Raw genomic sequence first — 16,852 nt, forward strand, 5'->3', positions numbered from 1 at the left:
TCTCTTAATAGTTATATTTCATTCTAACATGGAGTTTAAGATTTGCTTTTGAACTATGTAACAAAATATTATGATCCTTGCTTAGATGGCAATATTTTGGGGTTTGTTTTTCCTAAAATTGTTATTTTCAAATATATATATATATATATATATATATATATATATATATATATAGATATAGATAGATATGTTACCATTATGACCAAACGAACAGAATGACTGAAACGACCAGTCGACCAGTTGCTATGATGCGCACTGACCACCAGGGAGCAGATGCTCAATGCAGGAGCTTCCCCCTGGTAGTGCATTCTCACAGCCAATCTTCCATGGCCCCTCCCCCCAGCTAGCCAGCCCCCATCAGCCCCTGGTGCTAAACCACTAGTAGAGACCTGCTTCTGGGTCAGGTTTTCTTATGTAGCAGAGCAGCTCCCTCAATGTGATCTATTGAAAGTCACCCTTGACACAAGGGTCAGTCTTGCTCGCATCCTCTGCCTTCCCCGGGGGCGGGCCACCCAACTGCTGTGGTGGCAGCACAGTGGTGAGAGAAGGATGGGGGGGGAGGGGAAGAAGTAGGGAACTGTGCAGTGGTGAGGCGCCAATGGTGGCATCAGCGTCCATTCCTTCAACGCCTGCCCCGATGACTGTCGCCTCCTCTCCCAACCCCACTGGGGCCCTCAGGCCTAGGTTGGGACAGGAAACAAGGGGTGGGTGGTGGTGGACATGGCCCCTTTCCCAGGGGGGCCAAGGCCAGCTCCTTCCTCAGGGCCAGAGGCCAACCTCCCATGGTCCCTCCACTTCTATCCCATGAATTCATGCACCAGGCCTCTAGTCTTCTTTATAAAATATCTAAGCAATGAAGATACTCAAAAACTAATGGTTATTATTCTTTTCTTTTATCCTTGCACTTAAGAAAAATAAACTTTTGCATTTGTATAGGTTTATAACCTGCTACCAGTAAAGGACCTCACTGGTTTCCCTGGAAGTTTGAATCAACAGGAGGAAACTAATGTAGACTGTGTCCATGACCAGATCCACATCAATGGAATCATCTATTCCCCAATGTCAAGTACAAATGAAAAAGATATGTATAGCTTCCTACAGGTAAATTCCTTCTATTGTAGATGATCAGTTCCTAAGGTTTACAAACTACCTAATTAAAGAGAAACATGCAAACTGACCATACCTCTGCTACACCCAAAAGCCACGCCCACAAGCCATGCCCGCAAGCCAATCAGGAGCGAATATGCAAATTAACCCAACTAAGATGGCAGCAGCCATGGAGCTGAGTGAACAGGAGACTTGGGTTGCCTCGGCAATAGAGGAAGCCAAGCTTCCCCCTGCCCTGCCAGCCCTGAGCTCTGCTTACGGCTACAAAGTTTCAATTATAGAAGATAAATAAATTCCAGATACCTGCTTCCAGCCTACTGCTGTGGCCAGCCTGAAAATGGCCCTCAGCCCCTCACTCAGTCTGGCGAAACCCCCATGGGGTGAGGGTCCCCACTGGGGGGTTTTACCAGCTTGAAAACAGTCCTCTGCCCCTCACCCAGGCTGGCCATGCACCCCAGCGGGACCCTTCCCACACTGAAGGGGGTGTGGCCAGCCTGCAAACAGCCATCAGCCCCTCATCCAGGCTGCCCAGGCATCCCAGTGGGACCCCCACCCTGATCCAGGACATCCTTCAGGGAAAACCAGCAGGTTCCCACCTGTGCACCAGGCCTCTATCCTATATAATAAAAGGTAATATGCAAATTGACCCTAACAGCAGAAGGACTGGGAATGACTGGTCACTATGACACACACTAACCACCAGGGGGCAGATGCTCAATGCAGGAGCTGCCCCCTGGTGGTCAGTGCACTCCCACAGGGGGTGCTCTGCTCAGCCACAAGCCAGGCTGATGGCTGCCAGCACAGCGGTGGTGGCGGGAGCCTCTCCCGCCTCCTCAGCAGCGCTAAGGATGTCCGACTGCAGTTTAGGCCTCCTCCCCACTGGCTAGTGGACATCCCCCGAGGGCTCCCAGGCTGCCAGAGGGACGTCTGACTGCCAGCTTAGGCCTGATCCCCAGGGGAGCTGACCTAAGCCAGCAGGTGGACATCCCCCAAGAGGTCCCAGACTGCAAGAGGGCACAGGCCGGGCTGAGGGACCCCCTGAGTGCACAAATTTTTGTGCACTGGGCCTGTAGTTATATATATTTTTAAAATTATTTATTTAATGCCTTCATACCATAGTTGAGGGAAATGAGACATAGAGAGGTCAAGTGACTTCTCCAAGGTCACTATAAGTAGCAGATCTACTATTAGCAAAGAGCCAGTACTGTAACATTTGGGACTATTAGTCAAGTTTTCTTCTTTTTACTAAAATTCATTTCCTTATTATACTTATAAATATCAAATATCCTATCTAGCCGAAACCGGTTTGGCTCAGTGGATGGAGCGTCGGCCTGCGGACTGGGGGGGTCCCAGGTTTGATTCCGGTCAGGGGCATGTACCTGGGTTGCGGCACATCCCCAGTGGGAGATGTGCAGGAGGCAGCTGATCGATGTTTCTCTCCCATCGATGTTTCTGACTCTCTATCTCTCTCCCTTCCTCTCTGTGGAAAAATCAATAAAATATATAAAAAAAAATTAAAAAATATATATATATCCTATCTAATAATAGAAAAACCTGGTAATTGACCATACCTTTGCTATGCCTCCCATTGGCTAATCAGCGCGATATGCAAATTAACTGCCAACAAAGATGGCAGCTAATTTGCATACTGCAGGCAGGGCAGGTCAGAGCCATCCTGCCTGCCCCACCTCCATCCGGGCCTGCTATTTGCCACCCGGGGCAGTGGGCGTCCCATGTGTGACCCAACCCCGGGGCAGCCTGGTGGGGCAGCAGCGATCGGCTGGCCCGCCCAGTTATTCCGTGTGCGACCCGACCCAGGGCGGCGGGGCAGGAAAGCGTGGCTCCTCTGTCACCCCAGCTTCCTCATCATAGCTCCCTTGGGGGCCTAACCCTTTAGTCGGACATCCCCTGAGGGCTCCCTTGCTGCCAGAAGGATGTCTAACTGCAAGCTTAGGCCTGATCCCCTGGGGAGTGGGCCTAAGTTGACAGGTGGACATCCCTCAAGGGGTCCTGGTCTGCAAATGGGCTCAGGCCAGGCTGAGGGATTCCCCCCCGCCCCAAGTGCACAAATTTTTGTGCACCGGGCCTCTAGTATAAAATAATTACTGTTCAAATTGTTTTAAAAAAATGAAATTACCTCGGTAAGTACACCAATATCCCTTCTACAAATGTAAACATTAAAAATTTAGTATTAGTTCTAGCCAGTTTGGCTCAGTGGATAGAGCGTCGGCCTGTGCACTGAATGGTCCCAGGTTTGATTTGGTCAAGGGCACATGCCCAGGTTGTGAGCTGGATCCCCAGTAGGGGGTGTGCAGGAGGCCACTGATCAATGATTCTCTCTCATCGTTGATGTGTTTCTATCTCTCCTTCCCTCTCCCTTCCTCTCTGAAGTCAATAAAAAATATTTTTAAAAAAAATTTTTAAGTTTCATATTAAACTAATTGGATTGTTTATTAATTTCAATTTTTAAGAGTATGTGCCTATATATTTTATAATATTTATGTACTAATTAGGTGATAATTATTTTTCTTAACAGGATATGGGTTTAAAGGTGTTCACCAACTCAAAGATCCATAAACCCAGAGTGTGTTCATACTATCATGCCAAAACCTTTGAAAGCCCTGATGATGACGAAGTATACGCTTATTCAGGTAAAATAATAATAATAATAATAATAATAATAATAAATTGCCTAATATATTGAACCAAATAAAAGGAATTATTAAAAGATAAAATGTGATTAAAATTAACCAAAATAACACTTGTGATTCAGATATATCACGGTTACATAGCAATACGACCCCAAAAATTTTGATTGCATCAAGCCCCCACATGTGCAAAACTGAAGAGATCACATGGCAGATTGTGAAAAGTGTTGAAAGACAGGGGAATATGTGCAGAATAAAAGAAGGGATTGATTCTGATTGAGGAATCAGAAAAGCCAGTCATAAAGAATTTGTATCTAGTACATAAAAATATGTGGCATTCAAAAAGAAAGTTTTCGGGCATAGGATCAGTATAAACAGAAACAGAAATGTTCATAAGTCGGGCTACATTCTCGCCAATCAAGTGAAGAAGTTCCTTAATGTCCCAATAACATCAGGCAATATTCGTGTTGAAATCACCCATTTATCAATGACATGGGCTATTTCTTTGATGAGTCAGATAGTAATGAAGCATTTGCTTCTAGTCTGATTGTCAAATCATGGTTGAATACAGGTTGAGTACAAACCAAAGAGTTTGTCAAATATCAAGAAAAAAATTCGGCCTAGTTGGTTTGGCTCAGTGGATAGAGCATCGGCCTGTAGACTGAAAGGTTCCAGGTTTGATTCCAGTAAAGGGCACATGCCCAGGTTGGGGGCTGGAGCCCCAGTAGGGGGCATGTAGGAGGCAGCCAATCAATGATTCTCTCTCATCACTGATCTTTCTCTTTCTCTCCCTCTCCCTTCCTCTCTGAAATTAATAAAAATATTTTTTAAAGAAAAAATTCAATGATGAATTGTCTATCTGGAATTTAAAGTATTGTATATTTGTATTATTATTTATAAATTATATTCTATAATCTTTGATCAGATTTATAGTTATTTATGTACAAGTATATATATGCACAAATATTTTTCCTGTGTGCTTTGAAGTTATAGTAAACAGGATAAGAGATCCTAACTCTGATTTTTTGAAACATAAGGAAATAAAGAGCTTTTTTTTCTTTAATCCTAACCCGAGGAGTGAAAATATTTTTTTAATTGATTTTTAGAGAGGGTGGAAGGAGAGAGAGAAAGAGATGTGAGAGAGACACATATCCCGCCCGTCTCCCCACCAGGGCCAGGATCTAATCTGCAACCCAGGTACTCTTTTTGTAATCCTTTATCCCTTCACTCCCATGAACTGTTCCACAAAGCCCCTGCCGTGATGTCTAGATATGATTTCTCGTTTCTCCCACAGAGAAACATACCAAATGGAAATTTTGATTCCTCCCCCCTCCCGCCCCCATGTCATAGAAATCTTCACTTGCACAATGTGCAATAGCCACAGAGGATTCCTTTCTGCCCCACAGACAATGCTAGGCTCTTTCTGCCTCTGTCTCTATGTTCTCTGTTTGTGATTCTCTTCCCCCACTTCACTCCTAGCTTATTTCAATAGTTAAGAATTCAGCTAAAACATTACCTTCTCAAAGAAGCTTTTCCTTACCACCCAAGTGTCCTCTCCTGGTTCCTATTTCATCACCATGTTTATTTCTCTTGTAGCACTTATCACAGTTTCTTATAAGCTTGATCTTTTTTTAAAAAAAATATATATTTTTTATTGATTTTTTACAGAGAGGAAGGGAGAGAGATAGAGAGTCAGAAACATCGATGAGAGAGAAACATCGATCAGCTGCCTCCAGCACATCTCCTACTGGGGATGTGCCCGCAACCCAGGTACATGCCCTTGACCGGAATCAAACCCGGGACCTTTCAGTCCGCAGGCCGACGCTCTATCCACTGAGCCAAACCGGTTTTGGCTAAGCTTGATCTTTATATTTATTGTTTTTGTCTCCTCCCTCACCCACCATAGACGCAATGGAAATGAGAATCAACAGTGTTGATTTAAGAGGTGCTTCAGGGCCTGTCACAGAGCCTGTCACAGAGCCTATCACAGGGACTGTGAGAAAATACTTTCCTGAGACGTGGATCTGGGACTTGGTGGTAGTAGAGTAAGTAACTTCCTTTATATATAAGATACAACAGTAGATATTCCTCATAATTTTCAATTTTTAATTAATTTTTCAAAGTCCCAGTATTTATTTTGGACACATTGTTGTTTTTAGGAGAAATTGGACATAACTACCTCTGCTATGGCACCTCACTAATAAATTGCATCAGAGCTAAGAAATTTGGCACAAATTTAATTCAAAAATGTCCAAAAAACAGGCATGAAGACTAAATAAAACCAAGCACTGCATGAATTAACACTTTAGAGAGGCCCTTTATTGGTCAGCATTCTTGAATTAAGAACAGAATCAGTAAGGCGAACTATATACACAATAGTGGTAGAATTGAAAATTATAAACTCGCCCTCAAGTGGAACAATAGAGATCAAAATTTAAGAACAATCTCAAATTACATATTTAGTTTATAACTATACTAGAGGCCTGATGCACGAAATTTGTGCAAGAGAAGGCCTTCTTTCCCCTGGCTGCTGGCACCGACTTCCCTCTGGCACCCAGGACCTGGGCTTCCCTCACAGAGAGAGGCCCCGCCCACCCGCCACAGCCCGCAGGTAAGTGACCTGGGCCCTTCTCTGCTGGGTGTTCATTGGGCAATGTCCGAGCCCCAACCAATCCCATCGCACCCGCCTTGGCTGGCCTGGTGCAAATGGGTGTCATAGCGTGGTCCCAGGTGGTCCTCCGGATGATCATTTCGTTGTTTGGCCGTTCAGTCGATTTGCATATTATGCTTCGATTATATAGGATTATATAGGATCGTCTATAGTAGATTATACTGCAGCTATATGTCTATAGGAGGTTCTAATATAGACTAGACTTTAAAATGATCAGATTTGGAAGAAAAGGAGTTATATTATTCTATTTTAAGCCTTGCTTACACTCTTCATTATTAGTATTTCTTCTGAGTGCATCTAAATCATGGCAATAGAATCATTTATAGGGGTTCCTAGAAAGGATTTATTTAACTGCTTACTTTCTGTTCTTCACATTGCCATCCTCCCCAGCTCATCGGGCGTGGCTGAAGTAGGAGTAACAGTCCCTGATACCATCACTGAGTGGAAGGCAGGAGCCTTCTGCCTGTCCGATGACACTGGAATTGGCCTCTCTCTTCCCACCACTCTCCGAGCCTTCCAGCCTTTCTTTGTGGAACTCACAATGCCCTACTCTGTGATCCGTGGAGAGGCCTTCACACTCAAGGCTACTGTCCTAAACTACCTTCCCAATTGCATCCGGGTAAGGACCTCGCTTTCCTAAATTGAACAAAAGGTTAATTAAATTAAAATTGCATTCCTAGGAATACTATCAAACTCCTGTGTGGAAAATGTGCTTATCAGAAGAAGAGTACTATTAGATATTCATATGCATATTCATAACTATAATTGCTGATATCTGCAAATATCAGATTGCAACTTAAAACAAGTTTCTGAGTCCCTTTTTTTTTCCTTTCTAATATTTTTAAATTAAATTTACTGGGGTGACATTGGTTAACAATATTTCATAGATTTCAAGTGTACATTTCTATGACACATGATCTGTATATTGCATTGTGTGCCCACCATCCAAAGTCAAATCTTCTTCCATCACCATATATTTGGCTCCCTTTGCTACCCCCACTCTCTTACCTCTAGTAACTACCATACTATTGTCTGTGTCTTGATTTTCAATTTTATATCGCACATATGGGTGAGATTATATGGTTCTTAGCTTTTGGTGACTGGCATTTCACTTAGCATCCTATTGTGAAAGTCCACCCATGTTGTCTCAAGTTTCTAACTCATCACAATCTTCTAAGGTTAGGAAGTTTGTGTCGTATGAAGATTTCTGATATGGACATCAAAAATCAATAGGCGTCATTTACATGTCTTAGATTCTTCAAGGTTTCAATCTCTACATTCCCATATATTTAACTTTTCATGTGTCATTAATTAAAAATTATTTGTGAGCATCTTATATCCACTGAAATCATACCTGTTTACCAATCTCGTGTACTCTACTGGGAAAACTGAGAGAATGGTCAAGATTTCAGTCAAAGAAATAGAGCTCCCACCGGCACATGTCATCATGACTTTTCCTCACCTCTGGTCCCATGAAAGAGCAGGTTATACAAAAATACTAATATTTCAAGTTCAATTCTACCTATAAGGTCTTCAATATTAGGCAACCTGAAATCTAACCACTCTCCAAAATGCTTTATTTCACCTCATTCTTCTTTGGTACCCTTCTTCCTCTGATCTCGCCTCTGTCTCACATGTGATTTCAGGTCAGGGTGCACCTAGAAGCCTCTCCTGCATTCCTGGCTGTCCCAGGGGAGAAGGAACAAGACTCTCACTGCATCTGTGGGAATGGACGACAAACCGTGACCTGGGCAGTAACTCCAAAGTCATTAGGTGACGGACAGATTCCTAAAACTACTCAATCCTACTCAAAGATTGTATGTCAGTGGGATTCTTATATCTACTTCTACTTCCCTCAGGCAAAGACACCCCTTCCCCAGATGGTAGGATTTTTTTTCTTTGTCTTTTATTCTAGGAGGTCTAGATGGATATTTTTACTACCCTCACCTTCATTTCCACTTCAAATGCTCAGAATCATTATTCTCTAGCTTGTGCTGCTTCTATTCCTGCTCCTATGTTTTTAAAACACAACATAAAAAGGGGGAGAAGTATAGAACATTTCTAAATCTAGGGGTTTAGAGGATGGAAGAAAGGGGAGGTGGTGCTCATGTCTACTGGCCCTTCTTTCAGGGGCTGTGAATTTCACCGTGAATGCAGAAGCACTGGAGTCTCAAGAACTGTGTGGGACTGAGGTGGCTGTGGTCCCTCAATATGGAAAGAAAGACACAATCATCAAGCCCCTTTTAGTGGAAGTGAGTAAGCCTGCCCATATATAGGTAACAATGTGTTAATGAAAACAATGCTGAATTCAGTTGAGATTATGACTTTTAGGTAAGAAGGGCTACAAAATATATGGTCATGAGATACTTCATAATATTCTTTTATAGATATTGAGATATATATATATATATATACATATATATATGTATATATATATATATCTGCCTCTATTTGTCTTTCCATCTCTCTCTCTCTTAATTTATTTTCACATTTTCCTCTCACTTTCTCATCTATCAATCTGTCTCCTTCATATTGCTTTTGCTTATACAATTTATTTATATAATATACTTGAAAAATCAGTTCTAGTTCTTCTCTTTACTATCAAGAAATTTGTGGTTGCCCTATCAATACAAGTGTCCTAAAAGTCAGTTCATTCTCTCCTCTAATTTTCCTTTCTTTCCACATAAAGCCTGAAGGAATAGAGAAAGAAGCAACATTCAACTCCCTGCTTTGCCCATCAGGTAAGAATCAGCCTTAATAATTAAAATAACATTAACTAAAGTTTGTATAACATTTGAAGCTCAAAGAATTTTATATATTACTTCTACATGCACCCTATTAGTTAAGTAAGACCCAAAGAGCCATTCAACCCATCTGACAAATGATAAATATGGTCTTGGAGAGGTCAAGTCATTTGATCAGGAGAATATCCATAGCTCATGAATTTTGAGTCTTTTTCTCTTACAGCAGCTTTGCAACCACTAAAATTTTTTTCTGACCAATGCGTGATGTAGCTATAGGTAGAACGTGGGTAGAATCAGAATATTGCCAAGGGTATATTTTCCTGATTATTTAGTAATACAATATATGAGTAGCTAAATTCAGGCCACCCAACAGCATTTGATAATGGGACATGCTATTTCCTGAAGAAGTTGTCATAGCCTGTACCATTACTGTTACGTCAGTATTTGTATGATGCCAATCCTGTACCTGAGGCGCTGGCAGTCATTTGGCAGGGACTGACAGTAAAAGACATAACTTTATCTTGGTGGAGAATTGTCTAAACAAAAACATTTATAAAATTTAGTACACTAGGAAATATATCAACACAATGTGTTCTTACCTCAAAGTGATGTCAAATCAACATCACATATATGTTCCTTGCCTTTCTCTGTCTTCCTACTAATTTCTATCCATTATGATTTTTATATTGTCAAGACTTCAAATATATAAAATGTGTACTAAAAATATAATTGCTTGGCTGTTTAGCCTTATTTATACATTAAAATGAATTTAGTGTTATCACCAAATCCTTTTATCATGGCTTCTCCTCCAATTCTGAGTTCATTTTAATTTAACTCTTATACATCTATCTAGAGCTAATCATCAGTTAGTTTTATTATAACTAACTTTAATTACCTGTGTAATATAAAAATGAATTCTCCTTTTTTAAAAAAACTTCATATTAAGGTTAATGTCACTCTTACAGCCTTTCTAATACTTCAATGATCATCCGTGTATGTTTAGAAATAATATGTGTACACAAATTTGTGTATTTATATGGCGTAAGTTTCATTCTTTTGCTTGCTTACTTTTACTCAGTAATTTGTCTTCAAAATTTATCCATGTTAAATTATAAATCTAGGTATCTCCTTTAAGTTCCATTTAATTTAATACTATATCACAGTTCTGCTTGGTTTTTATAGTCATTCACAAATCTTTTTTTCCAACTACTCATCAGAATAAAGGAATAAATAAATACATGCATGGATAAATAAATATATGCAAGTGTACATACAGGGTGGGGCAAAAGTACATTTGCAGTTGTTCCTATGGAAAAGAATTCAATAGTTGATCAATAATAATACAGAATAAATTGTGTTCCACATTTTCATAACTGTAAACTTACTTTTGCCCCATCTGTACATACATACACAAATGTAGGCACCCTGTGTACAAAGTAGATATCAAACTGTGAAATTCCTGATTAGAAGGCAGTAAGTATATTCTTAGTTTTAACAAAATAATTTTTTACTTAAATTCATGTTTATATTTCCACCAATTTACATTCCCCACAATGATCACCATCATCTATTACCATAAAAGTTTTTCATTTTAACCAAAAATTTGGTTGTTTTAACTTATATTTCTCTAATCACAAGTGAGGATGAGCTTATTTGTACATGTTTATGAATTGCATTTACATCCTTGACTATTCTAAACTGATGGAGTAGTTTGTCCTTTTTCTGATTCAACTGTAGGACACTGACTCTATCTATTGAATAAGTTACAATTATTTTCCTTTTTTAAATAACTATGTTTGGTTTTTTGGTTTTTTTAAATATATTTCTTTATTGATGTCAGAGAGGAAGGGAGAGGGAGCGAGAGATAGAAACATCAATGATGAGAGAGAATCATTGATTGGCTGCCTCCTTCATGCCCCCTACTGGGAACGAGCCAGCAACAAGGGCATGTGCCCTTGACTGGTGTCAAACCTGGGACCCTTCAGTCCACAGACCGATGCTCTGTTGACTGAGTCAAACTGCTAGGGTTACAAATATTTTCTTTTCTTTTGGTTGGTAGTTTGTCTTTTTAGTTTACTTATGTCTGTTTCCTTATAGAAGTTTTCTTTTTTTTTTAAGTAATAGTTTTTTAACATACAAATAATGTATGCATAATTAATATAACTATATGTAGTAAATACATAAAAACATTATATACTTAACTACATGATTGAATTTAAATTTAATTATATAACTAATATAATTTAACATACATAATGTAGACTTCTTGATGAGTTTGAAGATATAACTATATACCACAACCTTTACCATACACCTAACCATCATCTCAAAAAGTTTCCTCCCACTCTATTATTTTGCACTAGAGGCCCGGTGCATGGATTCATGCACTGGTTGGGGCGTGGCTTGTGGGGATCAGCCTGCTGAGGGAGCAGCTACTCACCCGGGTCAGCCAAGTGGCTGTGGACCCGTCCTCTGAGCAGCTGCTGAATGTGTAAATGAGGAAATTAATCTGAGCTGATATTTCGGGGTAATATCTTGGGTAAAGGCATGTTCTGTGTCCTTGGGGAACCTGGTGGAGAGCTTTGCACCCCAAAGCCACTCAGTAAATGTCCTTGATGTGTGATGCCAGGTCGTTGACACCATGGGGGATATTCAGGGCAGCCATGCTCCAGGATCTTCAGCCATCAGGACAGCCTTCCCAGGGGATCCACAGTCATGTCCCCTATTGCCAACCACCTATGCCAGCTCCTCACATTCTTTCCAGAACACACCTTAGAGGGCCTGCATCAGCTGGGGTCAGGCCAAAGTCTGGATTGTCTCAAGTATTCGATAGGTGCAAAGACTCAGCCTCACCCTGGACCTGTTAGCAGCTGCTCCCACTGCAGGAGCAGCCGCTCATTCCAGTCAGCCGAGCGGCACTTCCACTGTGGGAGCACACTGACCACCAGGGGACAGTTCCTGCATTGAGCATCTGCCCCCTAGAGATCAGTGCACATCATAGCAACTGGGCGACTGGTTATTCTGGTCATTCTGCCATTTGGTCGCTGGGCTTTTATAAATAGAGACTAGAGGCCCAGTGCATGAATTCATGCAAGGGTGGGGTCCCTTGGACTGGCTGGCACTGGATGGAGGGACTATGGGAGGTTGGCTGACCATGGGAGGTAGGCTATGGGAGCACACTGACCATGAGAGGGCAGCTCCTGCATTGAGTATCTGCCTCCTGGTGGTCAGTGCGTGTCATAGCGACAGATCAACTGACCAGTCACTTAGGCTTTTATATATATAGATGATAAGAACATTTAATATAAGATCTCTCCTATTAGCAAATGTTTATGTATACAATACAATATTGTTAACTACAGGCACTATGCTAAATGGTAGCCCTCTAGAACTTATGCATCTTGAATAACTAAAACCTTGTACCTTTTGACAAAAGTTTTTATTAATTTTACAAAGAAGAAATGTAGCACTAAGATAAATACACTTCACTTTTTTTCATCTTCATGTAATTCACCAACATTAGAATGGCAGCAAATCTATGCTTATCAGCAACAATCGTCTTATTTATTTTCAATGAGTCAAATTTTGTTCATCTTTGCCCCACCCCTATGTCCAGTACTTCCATAAAAATACTATTTTCATATTTGGTGAAAGTTAAGACAGAGCATTATTATAGAATTTAGGAAATTTTTGATATTTTTATTTTGTTTATGTATACATCAGGGGGTTTTGTGTGTTTTTTCTGTCATAACTGTTGAGTAAGGAGGTTGGGGATGGACATTAAATATATTATTTTGTGATAACCATCTTGTATCAGCCATAGGATGATATCAGGGGCACTAGTAAATGTGTATGCTTCTTTTAGAATGCAACTCTATACATAAATAGAAAAAGTGGCTGGGGGAGGACCACTTATAAAAAAACTGGAATATTCAAAGAGAGACAGCTTTTCAGAAGTTTAGGTAAAGCATAGTTCTGACTTCTTGGTCTTAGAGCTCTTCAAGAGGATATATAGCAGAAATAGTTTTCATTATGACTGACTTGTTTTTTTCTCTAGGTGCTGAGGTGCCTGATCAAGTATCTCTGAAGCTGCCACCAAATGTGGTAGAAGACTCTGCCCGAGCCTCCTTCTCAGTTTTGGGTAAGTCCTCAGCCCAAGTAGATTAATCTAGTACTAAAGGCCTGGTGCACAAAATTTGTGCAAGATTAGACCTTCCTTCCCCCAGCTGCTGGCACGGGCTTCCCTCTGGCACCCAGGACCCAGGCTTCCCTCATAGCCCCAGCTTCATCTGGAAGGTCGTCTGGAAAGATGTCTTGTCTAATTAGCATATTAAAATTTTATTATTATAGATATTGACAGTTTCTACTACATTTTTTTCCATAAATACTTTCTCAAAATAACAATTGTAATTTAAACTTCTTTCTTCTCTCCTTTTTCGGGCTTGTTTATTGATTCCAATCATACTTCTATCCCTGGAAAATTTACCTTTCCTAAAAATCTTCATTTCTTTACCCCAGCTAATAATTTATTTATTTCTGATTCTGATAAGTTATAATTAATAAGCTTTATGACTTCCTATCTCTCCCATTCTTTAGGAGACATATTAGCCTCTGCCATGAGAAACACACAAAATCTCCTAAAAATGCCCTATGGCTGTGGAGAACAGAATATGGTCCTCTTCACTCCTAATATCTATGTTCTGAATTATCTAAATGAAACACAGCAACTGACTCCAGAGGTCAAGTCCAAGGCCATTGGCTTCCTCAATACTGGTGAGTGACTGAATGAATGAGTGAAAACTTCACAGTATTACTTTAATAAACTGGGTTTCCCAATAGGCTTGAGTTACTTATCAATACTATGATACATTCGCGTATCATACTATGATAGTTCTTATGATAAGAATACTATGAAAAAAAAAAAAGAATACTCTGAAAGTTAATTTCATGGTAACTATCCAGGGCCCAAACTCCAATAAAATGTTTTGGACTGAGAACCTTCTAACATATGACAGAAAATTTTTAAAAATATCACAAGGCCAAAGCATTTTGATAATTCTCTGGCTACAGCATGTACAATCTTTCATACTGTTTCATAAACCTTCCACTCCAGGTTACCAGAGACAGCTGAACTACAAGCACTCTGATGGCTCCTATAGTACGTTTGGGGAGACATATGGCAGGAGCACAGGCAATACCTGGTAAGAAAAAGAGTTTTTTGAGCTATTTTTGTGCCAGCTCATTTACATATATTATCATGATTATATTCACAGTAACCTTATCAAATATATATTATTAAGCCTATACTTGATTCTATTAGATAAATACACCAAGATTGGCAAGGTAATAAACAGAAAAGCTGAGATTCAAATACATGTATGCTACACTTGACACCCAAATTCATCCTGTTAATAATACATCAAGGTCTTCTTTCTAAAATAATTTTTTTCTAAAAACTATTCCCATAAATAAGAGCATTTTTATGATATGGCCAATGAACATATCATATAATTTCACGTTCACTTCAGATTATATTATGTTTTTTTAGATCATACTCAAATTGACTGAGAATAAATTCACCAATAGAAGGAAAGAAATGAAAAGGACCTATGATATGAAACACTTTTTCAATCTCTACGCAAAGTATTCTTAGAGGTTTTTATTGCATGTAAGAGTTGTATATGAGAAGACTCTGCCATCTACCAAAGGAAATCTCTAAAGAAAAGAAAGATTTAAAGCCTTACTCAAATATGTTCTTTTAAAGTAACATTAGAAGTACTTAGACTCTCTGTAGCAAAGAGGATGTGGGTCAGCAAGGTAATACATGACCTAGCAAATTCATTAGAGCTAGCAGTTCAAAGGGGATGGGAGCTCTACATACACAAGAATTCCTGTTAGATGACTAATATCTATGGGGCACGGCTACAGTGCTTTGGCCAAGTTCAAGTCTCGGACTAATGAAAGGACAGGGTCCTCTCATTGCCACATGCAAGTCCCAGCTGGAGGGCAGGGCCCTCCCAGCACAATTATAGCCAACAGCTATGGTTGTAAGCTTGAACCTATGGTCCAAACACGTAGCCCCACGTGCCTTGTGATAGATTTCGGGTGCAAGTAGTTAAGTGAGGTTGAAACTCTCGAGAATGCTGTAAACAACTTGGTCACACCCCTACTTTGCCTCGTGGCATCTGCTATAAAATAAAGACACGGCTTGTGGGCGCTGATGCTGTCTCCTCATCAGGGAGCAGCGTCCCATCGAGACCCAGCTTTCATTCTCTTGTCTGTCTTTTCTCAATCCTTTCATCCCCACTCCCCCAACTCAGGATCACCTTTGGCTGTAACAAGTGGTGCCTGAACAGGGACTGAGTTCTAGGAAAAGGGCCTGAGCTCGGACTCCTCACAAATATCAATGTAAACAGTGTCCTATGAAGCCTACTGCTGCAAAGTGGTTGTAAAACCATTTATGTAACAACATAAATATCATCATCCCTTCCTCCCCACTCAGGCTCACCGCCTTTGTACTGAAGACTTTTGCTCAGGCTCGACGTTACATCTTCATCAATGAAGCACACATTAATCAAGCCCTCACCTGGCTCTCCCAAAAACAGAAGGACAATGGCTGTTTCAGAAGTTCTGGATCACTGCTCAACAATGCCATTAAGGTGAAGTGTCCTCACACCTTTGACTTGTCCATGATGAGGCAAATCAAGGATGAGAAGAGTGGGTAGTAACCTAGGGATTCCTTAGGGAAGGCATCAGAAGAACATAAAACCTGGATAGTAGCAAGAAAGAGGGGATAGCATTTAGGTTATGATCTGTTGCCCCATTGGGATGAATATGGAAAAGGATAAATTCCATGACAGTAAAAAACAGAGAGCTCACTAAGAGTCTTGTCAGAAGTTAAATTACTCAAATCTCTCTTGTGCATATTTACAGGGTGGAGTAGAAGATGAAGAGACCCTCTCTGCCTATATCACCATTGCCCTTCTGGAGATTCCTCTTCCCATCACTGTAGGTACCACCTCCTTCCCCTGCTGAAGCTTGAGTCTGGATGCCATGAAACTACTAACTTGCTGTGTGAACTATTACCCTACTAAAAGCCAAGTGTCAGCTTTCCTTCTATGCAATTCAATGCTTCCCAGCTCAATAGAGAAGTAGGTCACTCCATTAAAAAGATTTACACTTTCCCAGTGATGCTCCTGGGCTATTTATGCCCTAATCATCTCCCTCCCCAACACACACACACACACACACACACACACACACACAATGAATTCGAAAGAAAAAAGATATGGCCTATGTTTCTGCCTTATAAATGTGAGAATAACAGATAAAAACTACTATTCTCGGAGAAACTAAGATGGCGGCATAGGGAAACACCGAAATTGCTGCCTCCTACAACAACATCAAAACACAATAAAAAGACAAAACGGACATCATCCAGAACTTACAGGAAGGCTGGCGGAGTGGAAAATCTACAACTAGAAGGAAAGAGAAAAGCACATTGAGGGTCAGGAGCTGCGGCAGTAAAGTGCAAAGGTACGGAGGCTCGAGAGTGCACGGAAAGGGGCTGGTACCTGAGGACGCGGCTGTCTTTTTGATTTGGGAGGGAGTCACAAGCTCCCAACTGCTCTGAACTCTGGTTCCGGGAAGTCTCTGGGGACCCAGGACTCATACGGGGAGAA

The 16,852-nt window shown here is 40.7% G+C and overlaps 1 protein-coding gene across 1 annotated transcript in view; it reads left to right on the top strand.

Moving 5' to 3' along the window:
• Window positions 1–16,852, top strand: part of LOC308513992 (alpha-2-macroglobulin-like) — a gene marked incomplete at its 5' end in the record, with an annotated part of 55,817 nt that overhangs the window by 16,727 nt on the left and 22,238 nt on the right. Inside the window, 12 exons of the mRNA XM_081084028.1 lie at window positions 937–1,101; window positions 3,644–3,758; window positions 5,662–5,800; window positions 6,817–7,045; window positions 8,073–8,199; window positions 8,557–8,678; window positions 9,116–9,167; window positions 13,228–13,311; window positions 13,767–13,943; window positions 14,284–14,371; window positions 15,673–15,829; window positions 16,104–16,178. Coding sequence (XP_080940154.1) covers window positions 937–1,101; window positions 3,644–3,758; window positions 5,662–5,800; window positions 6,817–7,045; window positions 8,073–8,199; window positions 8,557–8,678; window positions 9,116–9,167; window positions 13,228–13,311; window positions 13,767–13,943; window positions 14,284–14,371; window positions 15,673–15,829; window positions 16,104–16,178 — 1,530 coding nt within the window. The remainder of the gene's footprint in view (window positions 1–936; window positions 1,102–3,643; window positions 3,759–5,661; window positions 5,801–6,816; window positions 7,046–8,072; window positions 8,200–8,556; window positions 8,679–9,115; window positions 9,168–13,227; window positions 13,312–13,766; window positions 13,944–14,283; window positions 14,372–15,672; window positions 15,830–16,103; window positions 16,179–16,852) is intronic.

Source organism: Myotis nattereri (genome assembly GCF_964212035.1).
Source record: "Myotis nattereri genome assembly, chromosome: 2".
NCBI classification, from domain to species: domain Eukaryota; kingdom Metazoa; phylum Chordata; class Mammalia; order Chiroptera; family Vespertilionidae; genus Myotis; species Myotis nattereri.